General features: G+C 41.2%; 2 protein-coding genes across 2 annotated transcripts in view; one reads left to right on the top strand and one right to left on the bottom strand.

Moving 5' to 3' along the window:
- The window catches only part of LOC143295713 (C-1-tetrahydrofolate synthase, cytoplasmic-like), a 38,080-nt gene extending 18,198 nt beyond the window's left edge, over positions 1-19,882 (top strand). The window contains exons 11-24 of the mRNA XM_076607337.1: positions 862-1,035; positions 2,065-2,201; positions 2,717-2,946; positions 4,518-4,620; positions 5,951-6,027; positions 6,706-6,846; positions 8,189-8,257; positions 9,298-9,409; positions 10,421-10,602; positions 11,361-11,461; positions 11,809-11,986; positions 12,808-12,915; positions 15,011-15,163; positions 18,124-19,882. Coding sequence (XP_076463452.1) covers positions 862-1,035; positions 2,065-2,201; positions 2,717-2,946; positions 4,518-4,620; positions 5,951-6,027; positions 6,706-6,846; positions 8,189-8,257; positions 9,298-9,409; positions 10,421-10,602; positions 11,361-11,461; positions 11,809-11,986; positions 12,808-12,915; positions 15,011-15,163; positions 18,124-18,213 — 1,855 coding nt within the window. The 3' untranslated portion in view covers positions 18,214-19,882. The remainder of the gene's footprint in view (positions 1-861; positions 1,036-2,064; positions 2,202-2,716; positions 2,947-4,517; positions 4,621-5,950; positions 6,028-6,705; positions 6,847-8,188; positions 8,258-9,297; positions 9,410-10,420; positions 10,603-11,360; positions 11,462-11,808; positions 11,987-12,807; positions 12,916-15,010; positions 15,164-18,123) is intronic.
- Positions 19,883-22,320: 2,438 nt separating this feature from the next.
- LOC143296563 (uncharacterized) overlaps positions 22,321-23,184 on the bottom strand; it is an 8,305-nt gene continuing 7,441 nt past the window's right edge. Inside the window, exon 5 of the mRNA XM_076608586.1 lies at positions 22,321-23,184. This exon is cut by the window's right edge and continues 279 nt beyond it. Within this exon, the coding sequence (XP_076464701.1) occupies positions 23,157-23,184 (28 nt within the window). The 3' untranslated portion in view covers positions 22,321-23,156.

The following is a 23,184-nucleotide window of genomic DNA, read 5'->3' as shown; positions in this document are numbered from 1 at the left end:
CTATGGCTGTGGAAGGTTGTGTTAGAACTGTAAATGAAACAACGCAGCTGCAGGCACAGGCATGGTTGTGTGACGAAAAGAAAAGAATAGTTCTGAGGTCCGTTGATATAGATATTTGATAGATGTTTTGCTTTGTAAATTATTAGTATTTGTAAAGATGTGTGACAAAAAAAAAGTTTTGGTTCTGTTATTTTTTGTCTTTGACCATACCGTTAGCATTGACATAGTTAATGTATTTTGTTTACACAGTAGTATCATATTGCTTTTTTTTCAGATTGGTTTATATATCCACATTCTTTTCTCAATAACACAATTCTTCGGTTAACAAAATTGTCTTTTAATGTCAAATTCTTGAGGTGATCACTGGCAATTTCTGTTTTTGATGTTTACTTGACTTTTGCTGAATTAAGCCATGAAAGATTTAACTTTATTCCTTAATATGTTTTGCAGTCATGTTTATTTCCACTGGTAAAATTAAATTCAGATACATTTTGTGTGGGTGTGTGTGTATATGTGTGTTTGCTTTGATTTTATTTGGTTTGAGAAGCAACCCAGTTAAATTATCTGGTGTATTTGCAGGACAAGTAAAGGGAAAAAAAAGTTCCATATATTGTCCTTTATCAAACTGTATTGAATTACTTGGCATTGTATCATCATATTGCATTGCTTTTGTGTTGCGTTGTATTGTGTTCTGTTTGGTTTTGCACTCTGCTTTCCTTGTGTGTATACAGTATTGCTATTCATCAGACTATACCCAATTAAGGGAGCTTTGTATCATCATATTGCGGTGCTTTTGGTGCTGCGATGTGTTGCGTTAAGGTCTGTATTGTGTATTCCTCTCTCCCTGTGTGTGTGTCTCAGCGACCTTGCGATCGCCCAGAGCCAGACCCCTAAGGACATCTCCATCTTGGCCCAGGAGGTGGGACTGCTGTCGGAAGAGGTGGACCTGTTCGGCAAGAAGAAGGCTAAAGTGTCGCTCAAAGTCCTCAACAGGCTGGCCGGCAGCCAGGACGGCAGCTATGTTGTTGTCACTGGGTAAAGTGAATGGTGGGGGGTGTGGTGGAGTCGGGTAGGAGGAAGGGCGGAGGGAGGGAGGGATGGGTTGGGAGAGGCACTGAGGATAGGGAGGGGCAGTGGGAGGGGGTATGGGTTGTAGGAGGAGGGAGGGAGGGAGGGATGGGTTGGGAGAGGCACTGAGGATTGGGAGGGGGGAGGGGCAGTGGGAGGGGGTATGGATTGTAGGAAGAGGGAGGGAGGGATAGGTTGGGAGAGGCACTGAGGATAGGGAGGGTGAGGGGTGGGCAGGGAAGTTGTCCTGATGTCTTTTGTGTGTTGGTGTGTCTTTATCGAGGTGTTACGTGTTTTTGTCATTGGTGTGAATTTTCAGTGCATATGTTTGGTTTTCTGTCTCTGTCCTGTCCTGTGTGTCGTTTTTGTGTGTCTTTATTGGTGTCATTTTCTTCTGTGTACGTGTCTGGTTCTTTGTTTCTGTCTTTCGGTTTTATGTGTGTTGGTGTGTCTTTTTTTGTTGTTGTCATAACTTGGGTGTCACAGTTTTTGTCCTTATTGGTGTCATTTCTTCTTCTGTGCATATGTTTGGTTCTTTGTCTGTTTGCTTGATAATGCCATGGTGTGTCTTTTTGTTTGTTTGACATGTTGCTTGTAATGGAGACGCGTATCTTCTGTGGCTTTTCTCTGAATTACGTTAGACATCAGTTAATTCCACAAAAAACTATTATAGATACTTGTCTTTATTTGAATGTTGCCAATTTATGTCATCATCGAAAGAAACTTTTATTAAACAGTTTGTTGTTACTTATATAATGCATTCGAATTTAGCAGTGCAGTATGTAGTTGATTATCATTGATTGTTCATTGCTCATTTTGTTGTTCAATCATTTACTAATGTGCATTATCAGAATAGTGTAGGTTCGGAATGTGTCTGCACAGTACTCCTTTCATGAGGGGCCATGGCTTCTATTGAATAAATCGTCTGTATCCATATCCATATCCCCTGACGCTGACACTGAACAATGCTTTGTGGTGTGAACGTTGTGTTGACAGCATCACGCCAACACCGCTGGGAGAGGGCAAGAGCACCACCACCATCGGTCTGGCTCAGGCTCTGGGGTCCCAGCTGAAGAAGAATGTGTTCGCCTGCGTTCGACAGCCTTCCCAGGGACCCACGTTTGGAATCAAAGGTGGGATGGTCAGCAAAGCGTTAATGATGATAGCTCCTGCTTGCCCCTTTCCCATGACCCTCCAGAAAACAGAGTACGGTGGGGCAGAAAAGTTCATGTATGTCAAAGCCTACTCATAGGTACTTATTGATATGTGATAATTGCAGCTCACAAAGTCTGAAGAATTAAGAATACTAGTTATTACCTGCAGTGTGTGGATGTATGTATGAAACGGTGTATGTGATATTTTTTTACAGTTGTATCTTCGTAATATTCGTAAAAGCTGTTGTTGACTTTTACAGTTATGGTCCCCATGTTGTTTACTTGTCTATGTTGTGATAATGCACCTGACCAAATTTCTCCAGTTGGAGATAATAAAGTTATTCTTATCTTATCTTAAGAAAAGTTCCGGATTTTGATATTTATAAGAGAATTTAGCCTTTGCAGACTTGCCTGTATTTGCAAGAACATACCTGCATAAAAAGAAGAAGAAAAAAATTGCTTGCATTCACGTTGAAACAATTTCTACCTGTCAGGTGGGGCAGCCGGAGGAGGCTACTCGCAGGTGATCCCCATGGAGGAGTTCAACCTGCACCTGACGGGTGACATCCACGCCATCACAGCGGCCAACAACCTCCTGGCCGCGGCCATCGATGCTCGGGTCTTCCACGAGGCCACCCAGTCAGACGCTGACCTGTACCGACGTCTGGTCCCCACGGTGAAGGGCAAGCGAGCCTTCTGCAAGATTCAGCTGGGGCGTTTGAAGGTGAGAGAGAGGTTGGAGAGAGAAACTGAAAGAGAGCTGAGTAAAGAGAGGGAGGTTGAAGTAAGATGGAAAAAAAGAGCTTAGTAAAGAGAGTTGGTGATTGGAGTAAAGGGGAAAAGATCCTTGCATGGGGGAAAGAGAGGTTTGAGTAATATGGAAAAGAGAGCAGGAAAAGAGTATTGTAGATTGGAGTAAAATGATAAAAGTTCTTCAGTGGGGAAAGAGAGTAATGGTTAGAGTGAGGTGGGAAAGAGAAAAGAGAGTAGGAAGTTGGAGTAAGATGGGGAAAAAAACTTGGCAGCTTTGAGAAAGATTTGAAAGAGAGTGGAGTAAAGAGAGTTGGAGAAAGATGGTAAAGAGAGCCAGGAAAAAAGAGTAGGGGTTGAAGTAAGATGAGAAAGACTGAGGAAGAGAGAGAAGGGGTTAGAGTGGAGTGTTAGGATTATATTTAAATTTGTGACTGTGACTTTGTGGTTTGGGAAGACCAGTTGTTGGTGAAAAGATCATCACTCACTCATTCCCTCGACCACTGGGGTCGTTGGGGGGGACATGAGGAAGATGTCATAGCTAGCCACGCCGTTCTGTTGGCAGCTGTCGTGAGGAAATCTGGCATCGTCATTTTGGTCCATTCCTTGACGTTGTCGGACCAGCTCTTTCTCTGCCGCCCCCGTCTGCGCCCTCCCTCTACAGTCCCTTGCAGGATGGTTTTGGAGAGGGTGTTATGTCGTATGACGTGACCAAACCATGCCATCTTCTGTCGTTTGACAGTCGCCAGCAGTGGTTCTTGGGGCCCAACAAGGTTGCTGACCAGGTTCCGCACATAGTCATTGGTCTTGTGCTCCTTGTAGGAGATGTGTAGTAGTCTCCTCAAGCACTTGGTTTCGAATGCTTAGAAAAGATATGGACTGCAATCTCTTTTCTCTCCCACATTTCACCCGCCATGGGAAAGAGATTGGGGTGGACGAAGAGTTTTTTTGGGGTAGGAGTGGCATGATAAGGTGAAATTTCAGGTTTGTAAGTATGATCGTTGATCGGAAGATTAGATGTAGATTGGAAGATCATCTGACTGCACTCCTTGTTCACATCCCTTGCCCTCTTCGTCAGTGTATCTCCCTCCTGTTGCTGTCTGGAGTTTTTCTTTCATTGCCACCACTGTTTGCCATTCGCATTATACTTCTTTTTATTGTTTGGTGATGGTATGATGATGATGCTGATGATCTTTTTCCTTTGCATTACACTTCATTTTATTGTTTCGTAAGATGATTATGATGATCTTCTTCGTTTGCATTATACTTCTTTTAGTTGTTTGGAGTGATGATGATGTTGATGATCTTTTTCCTTTGCATTTTATTGTTTCGTATGATGATTATGATGATCTTCGTTTGCATTATACCTCTTTTTGTTGTTTAGTGTGATGATAATGAAGAAGATGATGATGATGGATCTTTTTCCTTTGCATTATACTTCTGTTTATTGTTTGTTATGATGATGATGAAAATGATCTTTTCCTGCTCTTTAGTCACCAGTCATAAGGCAGTTCAGCAGAGGTACATCCGATGTTGTCATTTCAGAGGCTGGGAATCACCAAAACAGACCCATCAGAGCTGACAGAGGAAGAGATCAAACAGTTTGTGAGGCTGGACATTGACAAGAGTACCATCACATGGCAAAGAGGTCAGCATCTTCAGGCTGTCATTACTATTATTATGATTATGATTATTGTTGTTATTCTGTCAAGAAAACAGCGTCCATACACTGAGAAATCTGTCATAGCAAAGAAGTAACGCTGTAGTGTACAGTTTCATGAAACCAGAGTACTATACTGGTAAAATCTGTTGTAGAAAAGAAGTAACTCTCTCTATATAGGGTACATTTTTTATAAAAACACAACACTGTACCGGTAAAATCTGTCTTAACAAAGAAGTGAACACTATAGAGTAGATTCATGATTAACTCTAGACACTGTAGAGTACTAAATAACACTGTACTATACCGAGGCCTGACTAAGCACATCGGGTGACGCTGCTGGTCAGGCATCTGCTTGGCTGATGTCTTGTAGTGGATATGGATTTGACCGAACGCAGTGACGCCTCCTTGAGCTACTGATACTGATACACCAAATCTATTGTAACAAGGAGGTAAACACTACAGCGCACAGTTTCACAGTAATATACGTACCATATGTAACTCAGTACCCACCAAATGTCTTTCAGTTCCCAAACCTCGTTATCTGCCATGACAGAATCAGCACTTGGTTACATTTTAGAGACATCCAGTTTTTCGTCGTTGAGATAAGATAAGATAAGAATAACTTTATTATCTCCAACTGGAGAAATTTGGTCAGGTGCATTATCACAACATAGACAAGTAAACAACATGGAGACCATAACTGTAAAAGCCAACAACAGCCCCTACAAATATTACTAAGATACAAATGTAAAAAAATATCACATACATCGTTGTTGTTGTTTTTATCTGAGCAGTACCCTTTTTATACCCCCACTCATCTGTTTTCTGTCTTGTTTGTTGATTTATTTATGGTCTGTGCATTTCCGTCTTGGTGATATCATTGAGACCTTAAGAAACAGATCAGTATATGCATCTGGGATTTAATGCTTTGCAACTATACTATACTATGCTATTCTGTATCATTCCAAACCGTACCATGGCATACCATACCATACCACACTACACCACACCACACCATACCACAGTATATACATCTGGGATTTAATGCTTTGGAACAAAACTATGCTGTACTGAACCGTTCCATACCATACTATATTATACTTTACTGTTCCTTGCTGCTCTGTACCATTTTGTACTACACTACAGAGTACAGTTCAATAAGAGCACAGTGCTGTGCCAAATCTACATTGTAGCGAGGAAGTAACACTATTGAGTAACAAAAATGGACAGCTACAGTCATGAAACATTCTTTCTAGCATGTTTTTAAACATCCATGTCTGTCACTGGGCATTGAAGTGTGTGTGTGTTTGTTCAGTGATGGACACCAACGATCGGTTCTTGCGCAAGATCACCATTGGACAGGGCCCTCAGGAGAAGAACATGACCAGAGAGGTGGGTCCCTGTTTGTTCACCTGTTACTGTCCTGGGAATCCTCGAATCATGTTGGAAACTGAAATGTCTTTTTTCTTCTTATGTGTTCGTCAGCTGCAACTCTCTGCGTTCACTCCTGTGTGCAAGTGGGCTTTTGTGTGCATCACCGTTTTCACCCACTGTTTAGGCAGCAGTGTTATGTTTTTTGAGGTTGTGCTTGCTGTGTATATTGATATGGTTTGCGGAAATCGTTAACGTAAGTAAGCGTTTGATCTCCTGCATGCATATAGACAAGAAGGGGATCAGGCACCAGCAGGTCTGCACATCTGTTTATCTGGGAAATCAGAAAAATCTCCAGTCTGAACCCACTGGTGACTGTGATTCAAACCAAGGACCCACAGATTGTAAGACTGACACTTCAGCCACTCAACTGTTGCACCTGTATAAACTGTAATGTTTTAACACCTGTGGCTTCCTAAGTTTGATGAAATGATATATTGAAGAGTTAGGTCTGAAGCAAGGGTATCATATTCATATGGTAAATGCTAGTAAATGTTCCAATGAAATATAAGAAAAACTGCCTTTCTCTTGGAAGCAGACAGAAGATGACTATTTGGCCATCAGGTTTTTGTTCATGCACAAAGACACGCTTGTTGATGCTGTGTACAAATCGGCAGGATTTCACTGTCCTTTTTGCAGACCCAGTTTGACATCACGGTAGCCAGCGAGATCATGGCTATTCTGGCGCTGACCTCTGACCTGCGTGACATGCGGGAGCGACTGGGGAAGATGGTGGTAGCCAGCAGCAATGCAGGAAGGCCGGTGACGGCAGATGACTTGGTGAGTGCGGGCAGACATGGAAGTAACAGGATTTATACCTCCTGAAAGGTGTCTTTTGTTCTGTAGATCCACATCTGCTTCTTCCATGTGTGTTTGTGTGTTTTGTGTCTGACTGACATGTTATTGTAAAGCCCTTTGAGATGTTTGAAAGCACAGTGTACTTTTATCGCTGTTGTTGTATTATTATGATCATGTTGAGAGATTAAAGGCTGTGAGTATTAGAGTACTGTCTTCACATAGAACGTGATACCAACACTGCTGGAGATTAACTCACTCTGGAGGAATAGTTTTCTCCCTTGCTTTTCCCTACAGATGACCCGTTTGTTAGGGTTAGGAAATAAATCACGAAAAATACAAAACAAAGTAACTGAAAGAAACTCACGTCATGTGAACGCCCACCCCCCTCCCTCTTCACTACTCTCAGAAGCTGAGTCACTATCAGTACCTTCTTGCTGGTAGCTTTCTTCACTGCAGATACTTAATTCAACGTCTTCATCATCCTCGTCGTTGTCAAAACTTTCAGTTTGAAGCTTTCCAATCACTTCAGCAGCGGTAAAAGCCGCTGTCAAGATCTAGTTTACTCCAAAAATTTCCACTTGTATCGCCTGCGACGCCATTTTCGATACGTATGCAGATTAGCTTGTCATGTGGGGTCCTGAACTCACTGGCTCGCTGTGGTGTGTGTTGTTACGGAATCTCCTGAAGAAACTTTTCATTCTACTCATGACATGTTCACAATGCCCGGTGTAGTTGTGATTGTTATGCTACCCCATGAGGAAAACATGGAAAAAAATTTTAATTGTCAAAACTGCTATAGCGTTCCGTCGTCCAGAACGCTACCTTACATTAGGAATGCTATAGCATTCCATCGTCTGAAATGAGTTAAAGATTATAATTCTCAGTAGATAGATAGATTTGCTTGGTGTTGAGAGTTATGTTTATCTAGATAGATAGATTTGCTTGGTGTTGAGAGTTATGTTTATCTCTCTGGTTTTTTGGGGTTTTTTTTTTAGATTGGCTAGATTTTCTTACCACACAGACAATTATCTGCATGTTGAGTGTGCTTGTTTCAGAGCTTGTTGAATATATGCATGAACTGCTATGTTGTTTTAACAGCTTTTCTGACAGTTCATAAGGATGAGAGTGACTTGTTTTGTTCGTTGTTAGTTTTAGTCATGTTGTTCTCCATTCCAAACTTGAGCAAATAGAAAATTGTGTGAGTGTGTGTGTATGTGTGTGTGTATGTACTGATGTGAGTGTGAGAGAGCAAGTGTAATAAGTGACACGGCGATCGTGTGAATGTCATTTTGTTGTTCATTGATTACATTTTTCATCTGCTCAGGGCATCGGTGGAGCTCTGACTGTCTTGATGAAAGATGCCATTCGCCCAAATCTGATGCAGACCCTGGAGGTAATTCCTTTCTCTTCTCAGTCAGGCCTAGATACGACAACAGTGGTATTGTGGGAGTGATAATGATGATGGGACGAACACACCATTCCTTTTTATGTACTTACTTTTTGAATGTGTGAAATAAGGTATACAGTATGTTGATGAAGATCTATATGGTTGTATTTGTTTGAAAGTGCATGCCGCTTCTCTTGTGGATCACAAGAACGCAGAATATTATTCAAGACAAAGGGAGAGAGAAAAGGTATTGTCCTGTGCTGGAAGCAGGATATTAGCAGAGTTAGTCAAATGCAGGGCACTGCATTTCAATAAGGGTCAAATGCATGTTGTGCTCAGGTGACATTGCAACAATATGTTTATGCCATTTGCAGGGCACTGGATGTTGATAAAGAATCGTTTATGTATGTTTTGTACTGAATAACAAGTGTATAGAGTTGTGTTTATGCTGTGTGTGGGGCACCGAATGTGGATAAGTGTATCACTGAAACCTGTTTTTAACTACACATACTTTACCGTGACCCACTAGTGCAGACTCCGGCAGGGGTCTGATTCCTGTCCTGTACAAACGGCCTATAATAGGCAACGGCCTATAACCTCCTGAATACTTGGTGTTGATAGAACTATGTGCAGGGCACTGGATTTTATCAGAAACCCTGTATACATGTTTTGTATGGGGTACTTTGTGTTGATAGAGGCATGTGTCTGCTGTTTGCAGGGAATAAGATATAAGTAAAATTACATTTTAAACATGTTTTGTACAGAATACTTGGTGTTGATAGAACTATATGCAGGGCATTGGATTTTGATAAGAAACCCTGTATACATGGTTTGTACGGAGTACTTTGTGTTGATAGAGGCATGTGTATGCTGTGTGTGGGCTACTGGATTTTAATAAGAAATCATGTATGCATATACATGTTTGTACGGAGTGCTTGGTGTGGATAGAACTATGCGCAAGGCACTGGATTTTGATAAGAAATCCTGTATACATGTTTTGTACAAAGTGTTTGGTGTTGATAGAGGAATGTGAATGCTTTGTGCAGGGCACCCCTGTGTTCGTGCATGCTGGGCCTTTCGCCAACATCGCTCATGGCAATTCCTCTATCCTGGCCGACAAGCTTGCCCTGAAGATTGTTGGGGAGGATGGGTTTGTAGGCAAGTGAAGTGGGAAGTGTCCTGGTTGTGTGTGTGTGTGTGAGAGAGAGAGAGAGAGAGAGAGCTTACATATTACTGATATTAAGGTTTGGGAAGTGCAAAAAAAAAATCTTTTTGATGCCTATTGTATGTTTATATGGTGGTGTTGTGATATGGACATTATATGTTAATTGAAAAAGGGTAAAAAGCATTTGAAAATAGTTTGGTTTTGTCTAGTTTTCTTTTTTCCTATATTTTTTTTATAACTTTTATTCTGAAATTATTTGGTTTCTCCATAAATAACCATGTATAATATGAAAATGATGCCAGATGTGTGATAAAAAGATAACAAATAAAATAAACTAGGGGAAGATATGCATGAAAATGTTTTGAAGCTATATGCATTCAACTTAAAATGTGTATACCATACCAGTGTTAAAAAGGGGTTAAAGTTAAAAGCCCCATAGCCTTCTTCAGCTGTGAATTGATATCCACCGTGTCCAGGTCTCGGTATAGGAAGGCAAGGGCCCCAATCCTCTCCTTCATACCAATGCAGCACACACAAAAAACAACAGAAAACACAGCGGAAACATACACAGTGGAGTGGTGGCCTGGAGGTAACGCGTCTGTCTAGAAGCAAGAGAATCTGAGTGCACTGGTTCGAATCCTGGCAGAGTCACCAGTATTTTCTCCCCCTCCACTGGAACTTGAGTGGTGGTCCGGATGCTCGTCATTCCGATGAGACGATAAACTGAGGTCCTGTATGCAGCATGCACTTAGTGCACGCAAAAGAATCCATGACAACAAAGGGGTTGTCCCTGGTAAAATTCTGTTGAAAAATCCACTTCGATAGGGAAAAAAAAAAAAAAAAAACTGCATAGAGGAAAAAAATAGGTGGCGCTCTCACTGTAGCAACGTGTTCTCCCTGGGGAGATCAGCTGGAATTTCACACAGAGAAATTTGCTGTGACAAAAATCAGTAAATATAGTGCAATACAAAACCAAAGAGTTCTGTTATATATGTTTGCGACAGTGACGGAGGCAGGCTTTGGCGCCGACATCGGCATGGAGAAGTTCTTCAACATCAAGTGCCGCTACTCTGGCCTGGTGCCCCATGCCGTCGTGCTGGTGGCCACGGTTCGAGCCCTCAAGATGCATGGCGGGGGTCCCACGGTCACTGCCGGTGTGCCTCTGCCCAAGGCCTACACTGAAGAGGTCAGGAGTTGATTATCAGTAGTATGTATTGGTGTATTTAGGTGTTGTTTTTCCACTTCATATGTCCTCGTGTGTGGATTTTATGCACTATTACATATGTACTATCTCAAGTGAGTCACTAAGAGCCCATTATATGGGGGGAGTTTGTGCCATTTAAGTACAATGTATTATGATTATTATTATTATTATTATTACCTTGGTTTGTCAGATCTCTTCACTCAGCTCTTTCAGGTCTGATTTATATTAAAAAAAAAAAAAAGAAAAAAAAGAAAAACCCAGCTCTTTCCAAAATAGCCCCCTTCCCCCACACACCTCCCTCCTTCCAGGTCTACAGTTTTTTCTAGTTTTCTACTCACATGTATTTATATGTTTTGTCTTACATCACTCCGAAACAGAATTATGCATGCATTTTGTCGTTGTACAAAATTCAGCACTGATTTTTTTTTCTCCTTTTTTATTTTTTCATAGCCTCGGTTGCACACAAGTTCATGATGCACAATTTTTTTTCCCTCTTCTTTTCTTCCTTTTTTTCTGTTTTGGTGGAACATGTGGTTTCTTGATTGAGGAAAATGAAATGAGAGAGCTGACTGTTGTGACATGTACTATTATTTCCATGATTATTATCAGCATTATGGTTTCACATTTGTCGTTCTTTTTATGGTTAGTACTTTTGGATGAATTATCTAAGTGTGAACCAGGTTAGAGGATAGAGAGTACAGTACAGTACAAGATAAATGCTGTGTGTGTGTGTGGATCAGAACTTGGAGCTGGTAGAGAAAGGCTGCAGCAACCTGATCAAGCAAATCGAGAATGCCAACTTCTTCGGCATCCCCGTGGTCGTGGCCGTCAACTCTTTTGCGTAAGTCGTGGGGTCAGATCCTGACTCTCTTTTTTCTTCTCCCCCCCCTCCCCACTCCATGTTTTCTGTTCACGTTTTATTGTTCTGTTTTCTTCCTTCCTTTACTGGAAGTGGAATTTTAATTCTGCATTGTTTTCTGCTGAAAGATACTCAGGAAGAATTTGACTCAGTTCAGTTCAAAATACTTCATTGTTTGCATTCAAGGCATTTATGTAACTTTAAATAACACAAAATAGAGTGGTTGTTTTTGTTGTGGTTGTTGTTGTTTTTCTATTTAAATCATACGAAAAAATATTGAAGACAGCATAAAAAGACCTGTTCACCCTCATTCGATGCACGTGTCACAGGTCGGACACGCAAGCAGAGCTGGAGCTGGTGCAGACACTGGCCAAGAAGAATGGAGCCTTTGATGCTGTCATCTGCACCCACTGGGCCCAGGGTGGCCAGGGAGCCAAGGACCTGGCCGCAGCTGTCGTCAGCGCCACCAAGGAGACCAGCCACTTCCAGTTCCTGTACGATGTCAAGGTCGGGGAGTCTGTCATCATCGTCGTTGTTGTTGTCTTCTTTGCGATTAATTCTGATAAATCGAAAGCGTTTTTACTGTATCATGTAAAATGCGATTTTGAAGGGAATTGTGATTAGCAAACTTTAAACAGCCATAAAGATAGAATAAAATTAGATAAGGGAGCAAAATGAATTTGATGGGGGGAAAATCAGTTAGCAGAATTTCAAGATTGTGGTAGTAAGAATTTTAAAACAGTATTTGTATATATATATATACATATATCTAGACTGCCAGTTCTAAATATATATATATTTACATCATCTGCATAATGTTATTCTCGGTGATTTTTTATTGGAACTGTGCAGGTAGTCTGCAGACACTGGGTTTGGAAATAGCGTTCAGAGTGGATCTGAAGGGAAAGTTCACACGATGTCTGTTGTTTGGTTACAGTCGTACAGTACTTCTCACCAGCAGCTCCATCCTAGGAGTCTTTTCAGCCAACTCTGATGAAGAACAGAGAAGGTGGTGGTTTAAGAAGTTAATTCCAAGAGAGAAGAGAGAGAAACAAAAAATCTGAACTGCTGCAAAGCACACTTGCAACTCTAAAGGCCTATGTGCCTTGGGGCAAAAGTGTTCCAGTGCAGCCGAAACGAACAACCATATCATCCCAGTGTATTGCAAATGAGTGTGTGTCACTAACTGAAACCACCACCAGTAATGGGTACAAAACATTCAGTGGCACAAATCTGATGTTAAATCATTTAGGAATTAAGTTCAAACTGGTCATGACTTTTCCTGTATAATAATGATATAAGCATCAGAGTGTGACTGGGTGTTTCAGCTGCCCATTGAGGAAAAGATTGAGATCATCGCCAAGAAGATCTATGGAGCGGATGGTGTGATGCTGGAGCCTCTGGCTCAGGAGCAGGTGGCTCGCTACAAGCAGCAGGTCAGGACAGGCTGCAACTTTTTTCTTCTTTTTATTAATGGTTTTTTGTTTGTTTGGGGGTTTTTTGGTGTGTTTTTTTGTTTGTTTGTTTCCCATCATCTGCACCATTTCAGTGTCATTACTCCTTCTTCTTCTGCGTTCGTGGACTGCAACTCCCACGTTCACTCATATGCACATGAGTGGGCTTTTACGTGTATGACCGTTTTTACCCCGCTATGTAGGCAGCCATACTCCGTTTTCGGGGGTGTGCATGCTGGGTTTGTTCTTGTTTCCATAACCCACCGAACGCTGACATGGATTACAGGATCTTTAACATGTGTATTTGATCTTCTGCTTGCATATACACACGAAGGGGGTTCAGGCACTAGCAGGTCTGCACATATGTTGACCTGGGAGATCGTAAAAATCTCCACCCTTTACCCACCAGGCGCCATCACCGTGATTCGAACCCGGGACCCTCAGATTGACAGTCCAACGCTTAAACCACTCGGCTATTGTGCCCGTCTGTCATTACTCCAACGCGGCTCATTCGGAGTCACCCAGACAGAGCCACACCACAGGGAAGTAGTCAACAGGCTGCAGCATTGCTTTGCTTGCTTGTTTGTGTGGTTTTACTTCATCGAGTAGAAGAAATATACTTAAGGGGGGTTGTAGCCCCTGAATGCACACATTTGAGGAAGCTGATCACCACAGCAGCAAATCAACACACAACCGCAGTAATGTACATGTGTGTGCTTGTGTGTGTCACTCTGTGTGTGTGGGCATACGCATTACTGAAGCATGACTGAATGGCATAAGAAACGAATGAGTGCCTACAGGAAGCTGTCAGTCGGATCTACCCAGGTAGGCAGCCTGTCGTGTGAATGACTCTGTAAATCGCTTAAGAGTTAGCTCTCTGACAGAAGAAAGTTGCTCTGTATACAAGTATCAATAGTAATGCTGTTTGTTAAGTGCTTAAGATGCTGCTGACAGAAGTAGCTGGCGTACTCTTTTACAAAAACGGCAGTGAGGACATTCCTTGCCCCACCTACAGTTGTACACACTTGGTGCACTGAAAAAGAACCAGTGGCAACATAAGTGTTGTCTTCAGGCAAAATTCAGTGGAAAAAATCCACTAATAGGTACGAAAATATAATTACCGTAAAGTTCGGTCTATAAGCCGCGACTTTTTACTCCAGCTTCAACCTCTGCGACTTATACAATGATGCGGCTTATTTGAGGATTTTAATGATCCTGGGAGTGTCACGCTCTCATCTATTCTTAGCTGCCCTTCAACTCACCAAAATCATGATTTCTGCCCATGAATTTTTGGATGAGGTTCAGGATAGTGTGCTAACTGTTCACGTTTTATAAATCAAATCCGCACACATTAAAGCCTTCAGATCAGCATTCAGCCCTACTCTGCTCAAGTGTACACCCTCATCATGCCGAAAACGCGACGTTATGCCTATGATGCGGCCTTCAAATTGAAGGCGACCGACCTAGCAGACGACAGTGCAAGCGACGAACCAGCAGCGACCTCCACCTTCATGTTCATGAAGCGAAAGCGAGGCTGAAGTCAGTGACAAGATGGCGGAGGAAGCTGTGCTGGTTCTCTTCAACTCGGACACTGAAGACGAAGATTTCAGTGGATTCATTGAGCAGGATGGCGTTGAATAAATGTGACGATCCCAAAATTATGGATCTTATTTTCGTTGTGTTTATTTATTAATTTTTTGTGGCACTAGCAGTATTTTCGCTTGCTTTTCTTTGTGTTGTTCCCACTGGTGTTTATTTCATAACCTACAGTATTGACAGCTTTTCTGTAGTATCAGTATGTGTTCCGGTACCGGAAATAAGTGCGGTTTATAAGCCAGTGTGGCTTATGTATGTATAAAGTTCAATTTTTTCCAAAATTTAGTGGGTGCGGCTTATATACCAGTGCGCTCAATAGACCGAACTTTACGGTATATGCTTGCATTCAAGACCTGACAAAGCGTGCTGGGTTATGCTGCTGGTTAAACATCTGCCTAGCAGATGTGGGGTAGAGTATATGGATGTGTTCGAGCACATTGACACCTCATTGAAAAACTGAAAACTGAAACTGTTGAGACAGGGTTTCAACGACCTGCCCATCTGCATGGCCAAGACCCACCTGTCCCTGTCGCACCAGCCGGAGCGTAAAGGGGCCCCGAAAGGGTTTGTGCTGCCCATCAGGGAGGTCCGGGCCAGCATTGGTGCCGGATTCATCTACCCCCTCATCGGGACGGTCAGTGTTGGTGTTGACTCTGGGTTTGTTTGCTTGTGTCCCCTTCTTCGGAACGCTCAGTGTTGACTGGATTTGCTTGTGTCCCCTTCATCAGGATCGTCGGTGTTGGTGTTGACTTTGGGTTTGCTTGTGTCCCCTTCATCAGGGTGGTCAGTGTTACTGTTAGTGTTGACTTTGGGTTTGCTTGTGTCTCCTTCATCAGAATGGTCAGTGTTACTGTTAATGTTGACTTGTGTTTGCTTGTGTCCCCTTCATCAGGATGGTCAGTGTTAGTGTTGACTTTGGGTTTGCTTGTGTCCCCTTCATCAGGATGGTCAGTGTTACTGTTAGTGTTGACTTTGGGTTTGCTTGTGTCCCCTTCATCAGGATGGTCAGTGTTAGTGTTGACTTTGGGTTTGCTTGTGTCCCCTTCATCAGGATGGTCAGTGTTAGTGTTGACTTTGGGTTTGCTTGTGTCCCCTTCATCAGGATGGTCAGTGTTACTGTTAGTGTTGACTTTGGGTTTGCTTGTGTCCCCTTCATCAGGATGGTCAGTGTTACTGTTAGTGTTGACTTTGGGTTTGCTTGTGCCCCCTTCATCAGGATGGTCAGTGTTAGTGTTGACTTTGGGTTTGCTTGTGTCTCCTTCATCAGGATGGTCAGTGTTACTGTTAGTGTTGACTTTGGGTTTGCTTGTGTCCCCTTCATCAAGATGGTCGGTGTTAGTGTTAGTGTTGACTTTGTGTTTGCTTGTGTCCCCTTCATCAGGATGGTCGGTGTTAGTGTTGACTTTGGGTTTGCTTGTGTCCCCTTCATCAGGGTGGTCAGTGTTAGTGTTGACTTTGGGTTTGCTTGTGTCCCCTTCATCAGGGTGGTCAGTGTTACTGTTAGTGTTGACTTTGGGTTTGTTTGCTTGTGTCCCCTTCTTCGGAACACTCTGTGTTGACTGGATTTGCTTGTGTCCCCTTCATCAGGATGGTCAGTGTTAGTGTTGACTTTGGGTTTGCTCGTGTCCCCTTCTTCGGAACGCTCAGTGTTAGTGTTGACTTTGGGTTTGCTTGTGTCCCCTCCATCAGGATGGTCAGTGTTGGTGTTGACTTTGGGTTTGCTTGTGTCCCCTTCATCAGGATGGTCAGTGTTACTGTTAGTGTTGACTTTGGGTTTGCTTGTGTCCCCTTCATCAGGATGGTCAGTGTTACTGTTAGTGTTGACTTTGGGTTTGCTTGTGTCCCCTTCATCAGGATGGTCGGTGTTGGTATTGACTCTGGGTTTGCTTGTGTCCCCTTCCTCAGGATGGTCAGTGTTAGTGTTGACTCTGGGTTTGCTTGTGTCCCCTTCATCAGGATGGTCAGTGTTAGTGTTGACTCTGGGTTTGCTTGTGTCCCCTTCATCAGGATGGTCAGTGTTAGTGTTGACTCTGGGTTTGCTTGTGTCCCCTTCATCAGGATGGTCAGTGTTAGTGTTGACTTTGTGTTTGCTTGTGTCCCCTTCATCAGGGTGGTCAGTGTTAGTGTTAGTGTTGACTTTGGGTTTGCTTGTGTCCCCTTCTTCGGAACGCTCAGTGTTAGTGTTGACTTTGGGTTTGCTTGTGTCCCCTTCATCAGGATGGTCAGTGTTACTGTTAGTGTTGACTTCGGGTTTATTTGCTTGCTTTTTTTTTTTTTTTTTTTTTTTTAGTATGTGTGTGTTTGGTTTCTTGTGGTAGGAGTGTGGTGTGTCATGCTGGCTTTGGGTTTGTTTATGTGTGTGTGTGAGTGTGTGCTTTGTGAATGTTGTGTGTGTTTGGTTTGCTGTGATTATTGGACTGTTGTGTTGTTTGGTTGTGTGTTGTTGTTTTTTTGTGTGTTTTTTGTTTGTTTTTTTATGTTTTCAGCCATTTTGTTTGTTTTTTTAGACGATTTCAGCTGTGAGGTGTTTCCATGTGGGTGGCTGAGGTGTGGTTTTTAAGCAATTGGATTTTCATTTGGTTTGCTGTTGGGGAAGTTTTTGGTTTGTGTGTGTTTGTTTGCTATATCTGTGGATGGAATAACGAGAAACATTTTTTTTATGTAGAAAAATTATCTACAGAAGGAAAGAAAGCTTATGCATATCAGAGTGGCAAGAGAAGTAAGGCAGATTTTTAGAGAGAAATAGAGACTGTTGTGTGTGTCTGCTGGATGGAAGGGCAGAATGCTGCATACACGTGTCCAATTGTGAAGTGGAGTGATGGCCTAGAGGTAACGCGTCTGCCTAGGAAGCGAGAGAATCTGAGCGCGCTGGTTCAAATCGCGGCTCAACCGCTGATATTTTCTCCCCCTCCACTAGACCTTGAGTGGTGGTCTGGACGCTAGTCATTCGTATGAGACGATAAACCGAGTTCCTGTGTGCAGCATGCACTTAGCGCACGTAAAAGAACCCATGGCAACAAAAGGGTTGTGCCTGGCAAAATTATGTAGAAAAATCCACTTCAATAAGAAAAACAAATAAAACTGCACGCAGGAAAAAATTTTTTTAAATGGGTGGCGCTGTAGTATAGCGATGCGCTCTCCCTGGGGAGAGCAGCCCGAATTTCACACAGAGAAATCTGTTGTGATAAAAAGAAATACAAATACAAATTAAACTGAGTTGTGTAAGTGTGAACAATGGTGCTTTGTCAGTTCATCAGTTCCTGTTTTTCTGAGTTCACGGGCTGCAACTCCCACAGTGACTCATTTCTGCAAGTGGACTTGTATTTGTATGACTGTTTTGATCAGTTGTAATCTTCAGAGTGAGTTATGATTTTAGTACCTTTCAGTTAAGGTTTTATAGTGCGGTTATTCTGTCATAGCATATGACATGCACGTTACTCATGCCCACTTTGCTTATAATTCAATATAAGGGTTTGTTTTCAAGTCAGTTTACCATACTATTAGCAGTTTAACATGATAATAACAAAGTAGGAGGGGTGATATATCAGAGCTTTGAACTGTCTCAGATTTTCATGTCTCCTGATAATTTTGCAGATGAGCACCATGCCGGGGCTTCCCACAAGGCCATGTTTCTATGACATCGACATTGACCCAGAAACGGAGGAGATCGTTGGCTTGTCGTAAAGAGCGAAATGGGTGGACGGAAATGATGTGGTTAACTGTTGCTGTGTTTTCAGAATGAAAACTTCCAGCACTGGGCGGGTGTGGGGGGGTGGGGGGGGGGGGGATAGACCAAGGGAGAGCAGTTTTGGTGGGGGGGGGAAAGCAGAGATGTTGATGAGAGGTGGTTTCGAATATTTGCTGTGGGTTACTCCATTGTGTTGTTTGTATGTTTGCATACTACATGCTTTCTCTTTTTGTCGTCTTCTGTCGTTGTTTTTCTTTTGGTTATACTTGTTATCATGCTTGATTATTATTGTTTTAAGCAGTCTTTTCATTAAATTAAGCAGTGTTTTCTCCAGCAGCCAAAATTGTACCTAAAAGGCACAAACTGTGTATGAACGTTGGACTTGTCTTAAGGTTAGCTGTTCTTTGAATTTTGAAGCAGATTTTCATGATTTTGTTGTGTTTTTTTTTTGTTTATGAATTCACTGTTGATAAATCAGCCATAAAATTGTTGACATTTTGCACTGGATTAAGCTGTAACTTTGTTGTTGTTATTTCATACAGTGCATTTATTAAGATGGCAATAAAAGAATTGTTGTTTTTACTTTGAATCAAGCAACCATGTGTCCCCCCCCCCCCCCTCCAACACATAATGCAGTTAAATGGTTGCAGGTACTGAAGTGAACATACATAACCAAGATAGCTATGCCAACTCGAGAACTGAAATGTTACTGTTTGTCATGATCATATCAAATTTCATTCATCTGCTTTGCTTTTTTGTTTGTATCTTTTCGCATTGCAGCATAGTTTATACCACTCAGTTCTCAACTGAATCTTCACCCTTGCCTTCAACTTCCAGTTCTAAATATATATGTTTGCATCATGTGCATAATGTTATTCTCGGTGATTTTTTATTGGAACTGATTTAAACTTGTTTTTTTCCCCTTCAATTTGTTGATTCAGTATGAGGTTTGTATTGCAGTTTGGCACCCTACAAGTGGGATGTAAGGCTTTATTGAGTGAAGTGGTGGAAAGGATTATTCAACTTGAGGGTGTGGTTGTTGTTAGCCAGTTTTTTTCCACATCAGTGTGGAGTTGGTGTGTGTGTGTGGGCTGTTTATTGGAAGCTGCTTTCAAACCTGGAGGCGATTCCTGGAATCAGAGTGCTGTTCAGAATTGAAGTGCATGCACGGGTGTTGGAGAGAAGCAGTAAAGAATGAGATTGAAGTGTGAGAAAAGAAACGTGCCTTTGAATGCATAAGCTTTAAGTTTGTGAAAACACAGACGTGCATGCATGCACACAACTGTGCCTTTGAATTTGAATACATAACGTTTGTGAAATTGCAGATGCAGAAAGTCACTAAAGCAGGAAAACACACTGTAGTAATGATTGTAATCCTTTAAAAATTATATATATTATTACTCAAGAACTAGAAGACAAAAATGCATAGTCATTGGGAAAAGTGAAGGATATACCTACTCTGGAGCCTGGTCATACTGAGTGTAACTAAGCTGTCTCAGAACAGATGTCAGCAGGTATAGGGGAAAAAATAATGGTGCCATAATGGTCAGCTTTTGACTGTTTGCATTTTCTGTTGTCATTTTCTTTCTGTTGTCATCGCTGGTTCATGTAAAACAAAGCCCAGATGTGTATGTCACTGTGCTTGTTTTCAGCTGGTTATTTTTATTCTAAAAAAAAAAAAAAAAAAAAAAGTAAAATGCAAACATGAAGAAGAAAGGAAAATAACATCCTCAGCTTTTTTCAAAAGTTGATAGAACAGATGTGAGCAATTTTCAATTGGATCAGAACATCAGTGATTCTGGATTGAATGGGCATCAGTTTTGTGAATAGGGAAACAAGTAATGTGGTACTGGGTTTAAACTGTTCGAACATTCCCATCATGTGGCTGATCAGTATTGCTATTTTCGCATCAAACATAAATCATACTTGTCATTTGGATTTTCCCCAAAAAAATGTGCACTTGAAAGCCATTTTGTGTTCATGTTCATGCATTTCACTTGGAAACCAGAACTGTATTTTTCACTCTGTACTTCCAGACGTGGTTTACCGTCTTGTTGGTGGTATTCTTATGTTTAATGTGCTTGGGATTTCTGTTTGGTTTTTTTGTGTGTGTTTTTCAATTGGAGGTGGAGTGGGTGTGTTGAGAGGTCCTTCAAGAACCTGGTATGGACTTAATCAGCAAAGTGTATTCAGAGTATTAAAAGAAAAAAACTATTCTTTCTTCTGTTTGTGTGTGGATTTTACCCTTGCGGAGGTGGTTCTTTGGTTTTTACAGTTCAGCAGAATATCATATTGCAGATACATATAGCACTGCATTGTTATTTAGCAATAGTGATTCAATGAAAAACAATCAAGCATTATGTTGCAACCATTCAGCATTATAAGAATAACTACACAACATTCCACTACAGCTTTAAGGAAATTAGTTAGCAAAATAAAATTATGTTCTTAATTATAACACTTTAGTCCCAGAAGAAGAAAAAATATGTGACCCAGCTGCTGATACAACTGGCTCCAGGACAGTAGCTAAACCACCACAGAGCTGCAGAATCCTTTTGGCCGATGGCCCATCATAGGAAAAAACAAACTTCAAAAGTCCCTTTTACGTTGTTTTTTTGTGTGTGTGTGTTTGTTTTTTTAAGTCTGTCGGGTGTTTCACAATTGTACATTGCTCATGTATATATTTTATGTGGAAATTTTTCACATTTTTGTTTTAGCAGTGTTGTCATATTCCGGCTGTCTGGTCATCTTCTCCTGCCTTCATGGTGGAACTCCAACATTAACTTATGAAAGTAGGGTTTACCTTGCCATATAGACAGCTGTATGGTTTTCAAGTGAATGCAAACTGGCTATGTTCATGTTTCAATTAGCCCCAGAAAAAAAGGATCTAAGATATGCGTCTAATCATCATCATAATAATATATATTATACCCAAGAAATTAAGGCATTAGCAGGTTTGCGTAAAATTACCCTGGCGAGCAGAAAAAACATCTCCACCCTTTTCCCACTGTGCACCACAACCATGATATGAACCCAGGATTAAACTGAAAGTCCAGCATAATGACCACTCAGCATTTTTGCCTGTCACTGTAAAATGTAAAAGGCGGCAAATGAGAGATGTGTTTACTTTTGGGGTGCTCAGATCAGCTTGGCTTATTACAGACTGTTTGGCATCTTTGAAATAGATCCATGTCCTGGGTTTCAGTGTGTGAGTTACTGCAAATTGGACTATTATTGCTTTTTTTTTCTTCTTCTTTTTTTATGTATTTATCTATTATTTATTCACCCTTTTTTTCTCTTTTTTTTTCTCAAGGCCTGACTAAGCGCGTTGGGTTACTCTGCTGGTCAGGCATCTGCTTGGCAGATGTGTAGCGTATATGGATTTGTCCGAACGCAGTGACGCCTCCTTGAGCTACTGAAACTGAATTGTTATTGCTTATAGCCCAACCAGCATTACAGGGCCATATCAGGACTGAAATTACAACCAATATCAATCCCACATAATATGAAGAAAAAAAATTAGGCTCTAGTACAAACACTTTCATGCACGTAAAGCTAAGACATCCCTCTGACATTGACCATTCTGTCAATTGTTTGCCAGAGAATGGAAAAAACCCTGTAATTGTACTTAGTTTTATTTTCCAAGGGTTTTTTGATCAGCTTTTCCAGCCCCATTAAAACATTGCATAGTCAGCTGGGCTACATGTGATAATATATTAGAAGCTTTATTTTTTAAGATTATCCATCAAAGTAAACAAACAAAAAAAATACTGTATATCACTGTTTTTGAAACTACATTCTTTTATGGGCAAACATTCTCGTTAGAATCAAAGGAGCAGTGGCAACATTAAATGTGAGACATGTTTTCCACAGGTATTTGTTTAATTTGCTGAAAGGGAAAGCAATTAGACTTTTTCTCCCCATTTATCTAGAACTCGGAGCAAAATATGCAAATTTTTATCACACACACACACACACACATGCACTCAGTGTAATTATTTTCTCATGTGCATATTGGATGTTTGTGTACTTACCTACACACACCACACAACACACTATAAAAACCGTAATTTCTCACATTTTTAACATTCATCAACCTTTCATTTATTTCTTTTCCAAGTACTGAACATAGGAGGACATGAAAAAGTGCCTTACAAATCAGATTTAAAAAGATAAGTGTGTAAAAGTGCCTATGTGGAAAGTTACATGTGAATTCATAATGCACAAATCATTAACTCATGTGTATTGGCTTCAATCTTTAAAAATCGATTAAAACAGGAGACTCACTATCTTCTGAAACTTATGAATAAAAACTACATGGTTAGCTAGCTATCACTGTCTAAAAGACATTTAAGAACAGATTCATTGATGTGATATGATTTCAAAACTAATACAAACTGAACCTGCATTTCTCTTAAAAGGACAGAGACATGGTAAGAAATGTTACAAATCATGATTAGTATGGACATGCAAATATTATAAGGTAAAAAATGAATGAAACTTCATTTATTTTTAAAATTACTACCAAATGACTAAAATTACTTAAAAGGGGTATTGTTCAGATTTCAACCTGTAACTGATATTTGAAAATAAAACATCTTGTGGCGGTAAGGGATACGGGGGTGAACCCCCCAGGTTCATTTACCTTTAACTCACTCCACAACCAATAGACCAGGAGGAATCTGGTGAACAGTTCTAAGCAGCGCACCAATGATTCTTCTCAAGGTTTAGGGAGAAAAAGAAGAGAACTTACACCGTATTCAGCATTTCAAACTTGAAACCTTGTTCACTTCACACACACACACACAGAATTCACTCCATATTCAACATGTCAAACTTTAAACCTTGTTCACTTCACACACACACACAGAATTCACTCCATATTCAACATGTCAAACTTAAACCTTGTTCACTTCACACACACACACACCAAAAAAACTCAGCGTCTTCTGCCTGCTCTCATCCGC

The sequence above is a fragment of the Babylonia areolata genome, chromosome 21 (assembly GCF_041734735.1).
Source record: "Babylonia areolata isolate BAREFJ2019XMU chromosome 21, ASM4173473v1, whole genome shotgun sequence".
NCBI lineage: Eukaryota > Metazoa > Mollusca > Gastropoda > Neogastropoda > Buccinidae > Babylonia > Babylonia areolata.
Note: the sequence above shows the minus strand (reverse complement) of the source record. Positions and strands in the feature narration are given on the sequence as shown.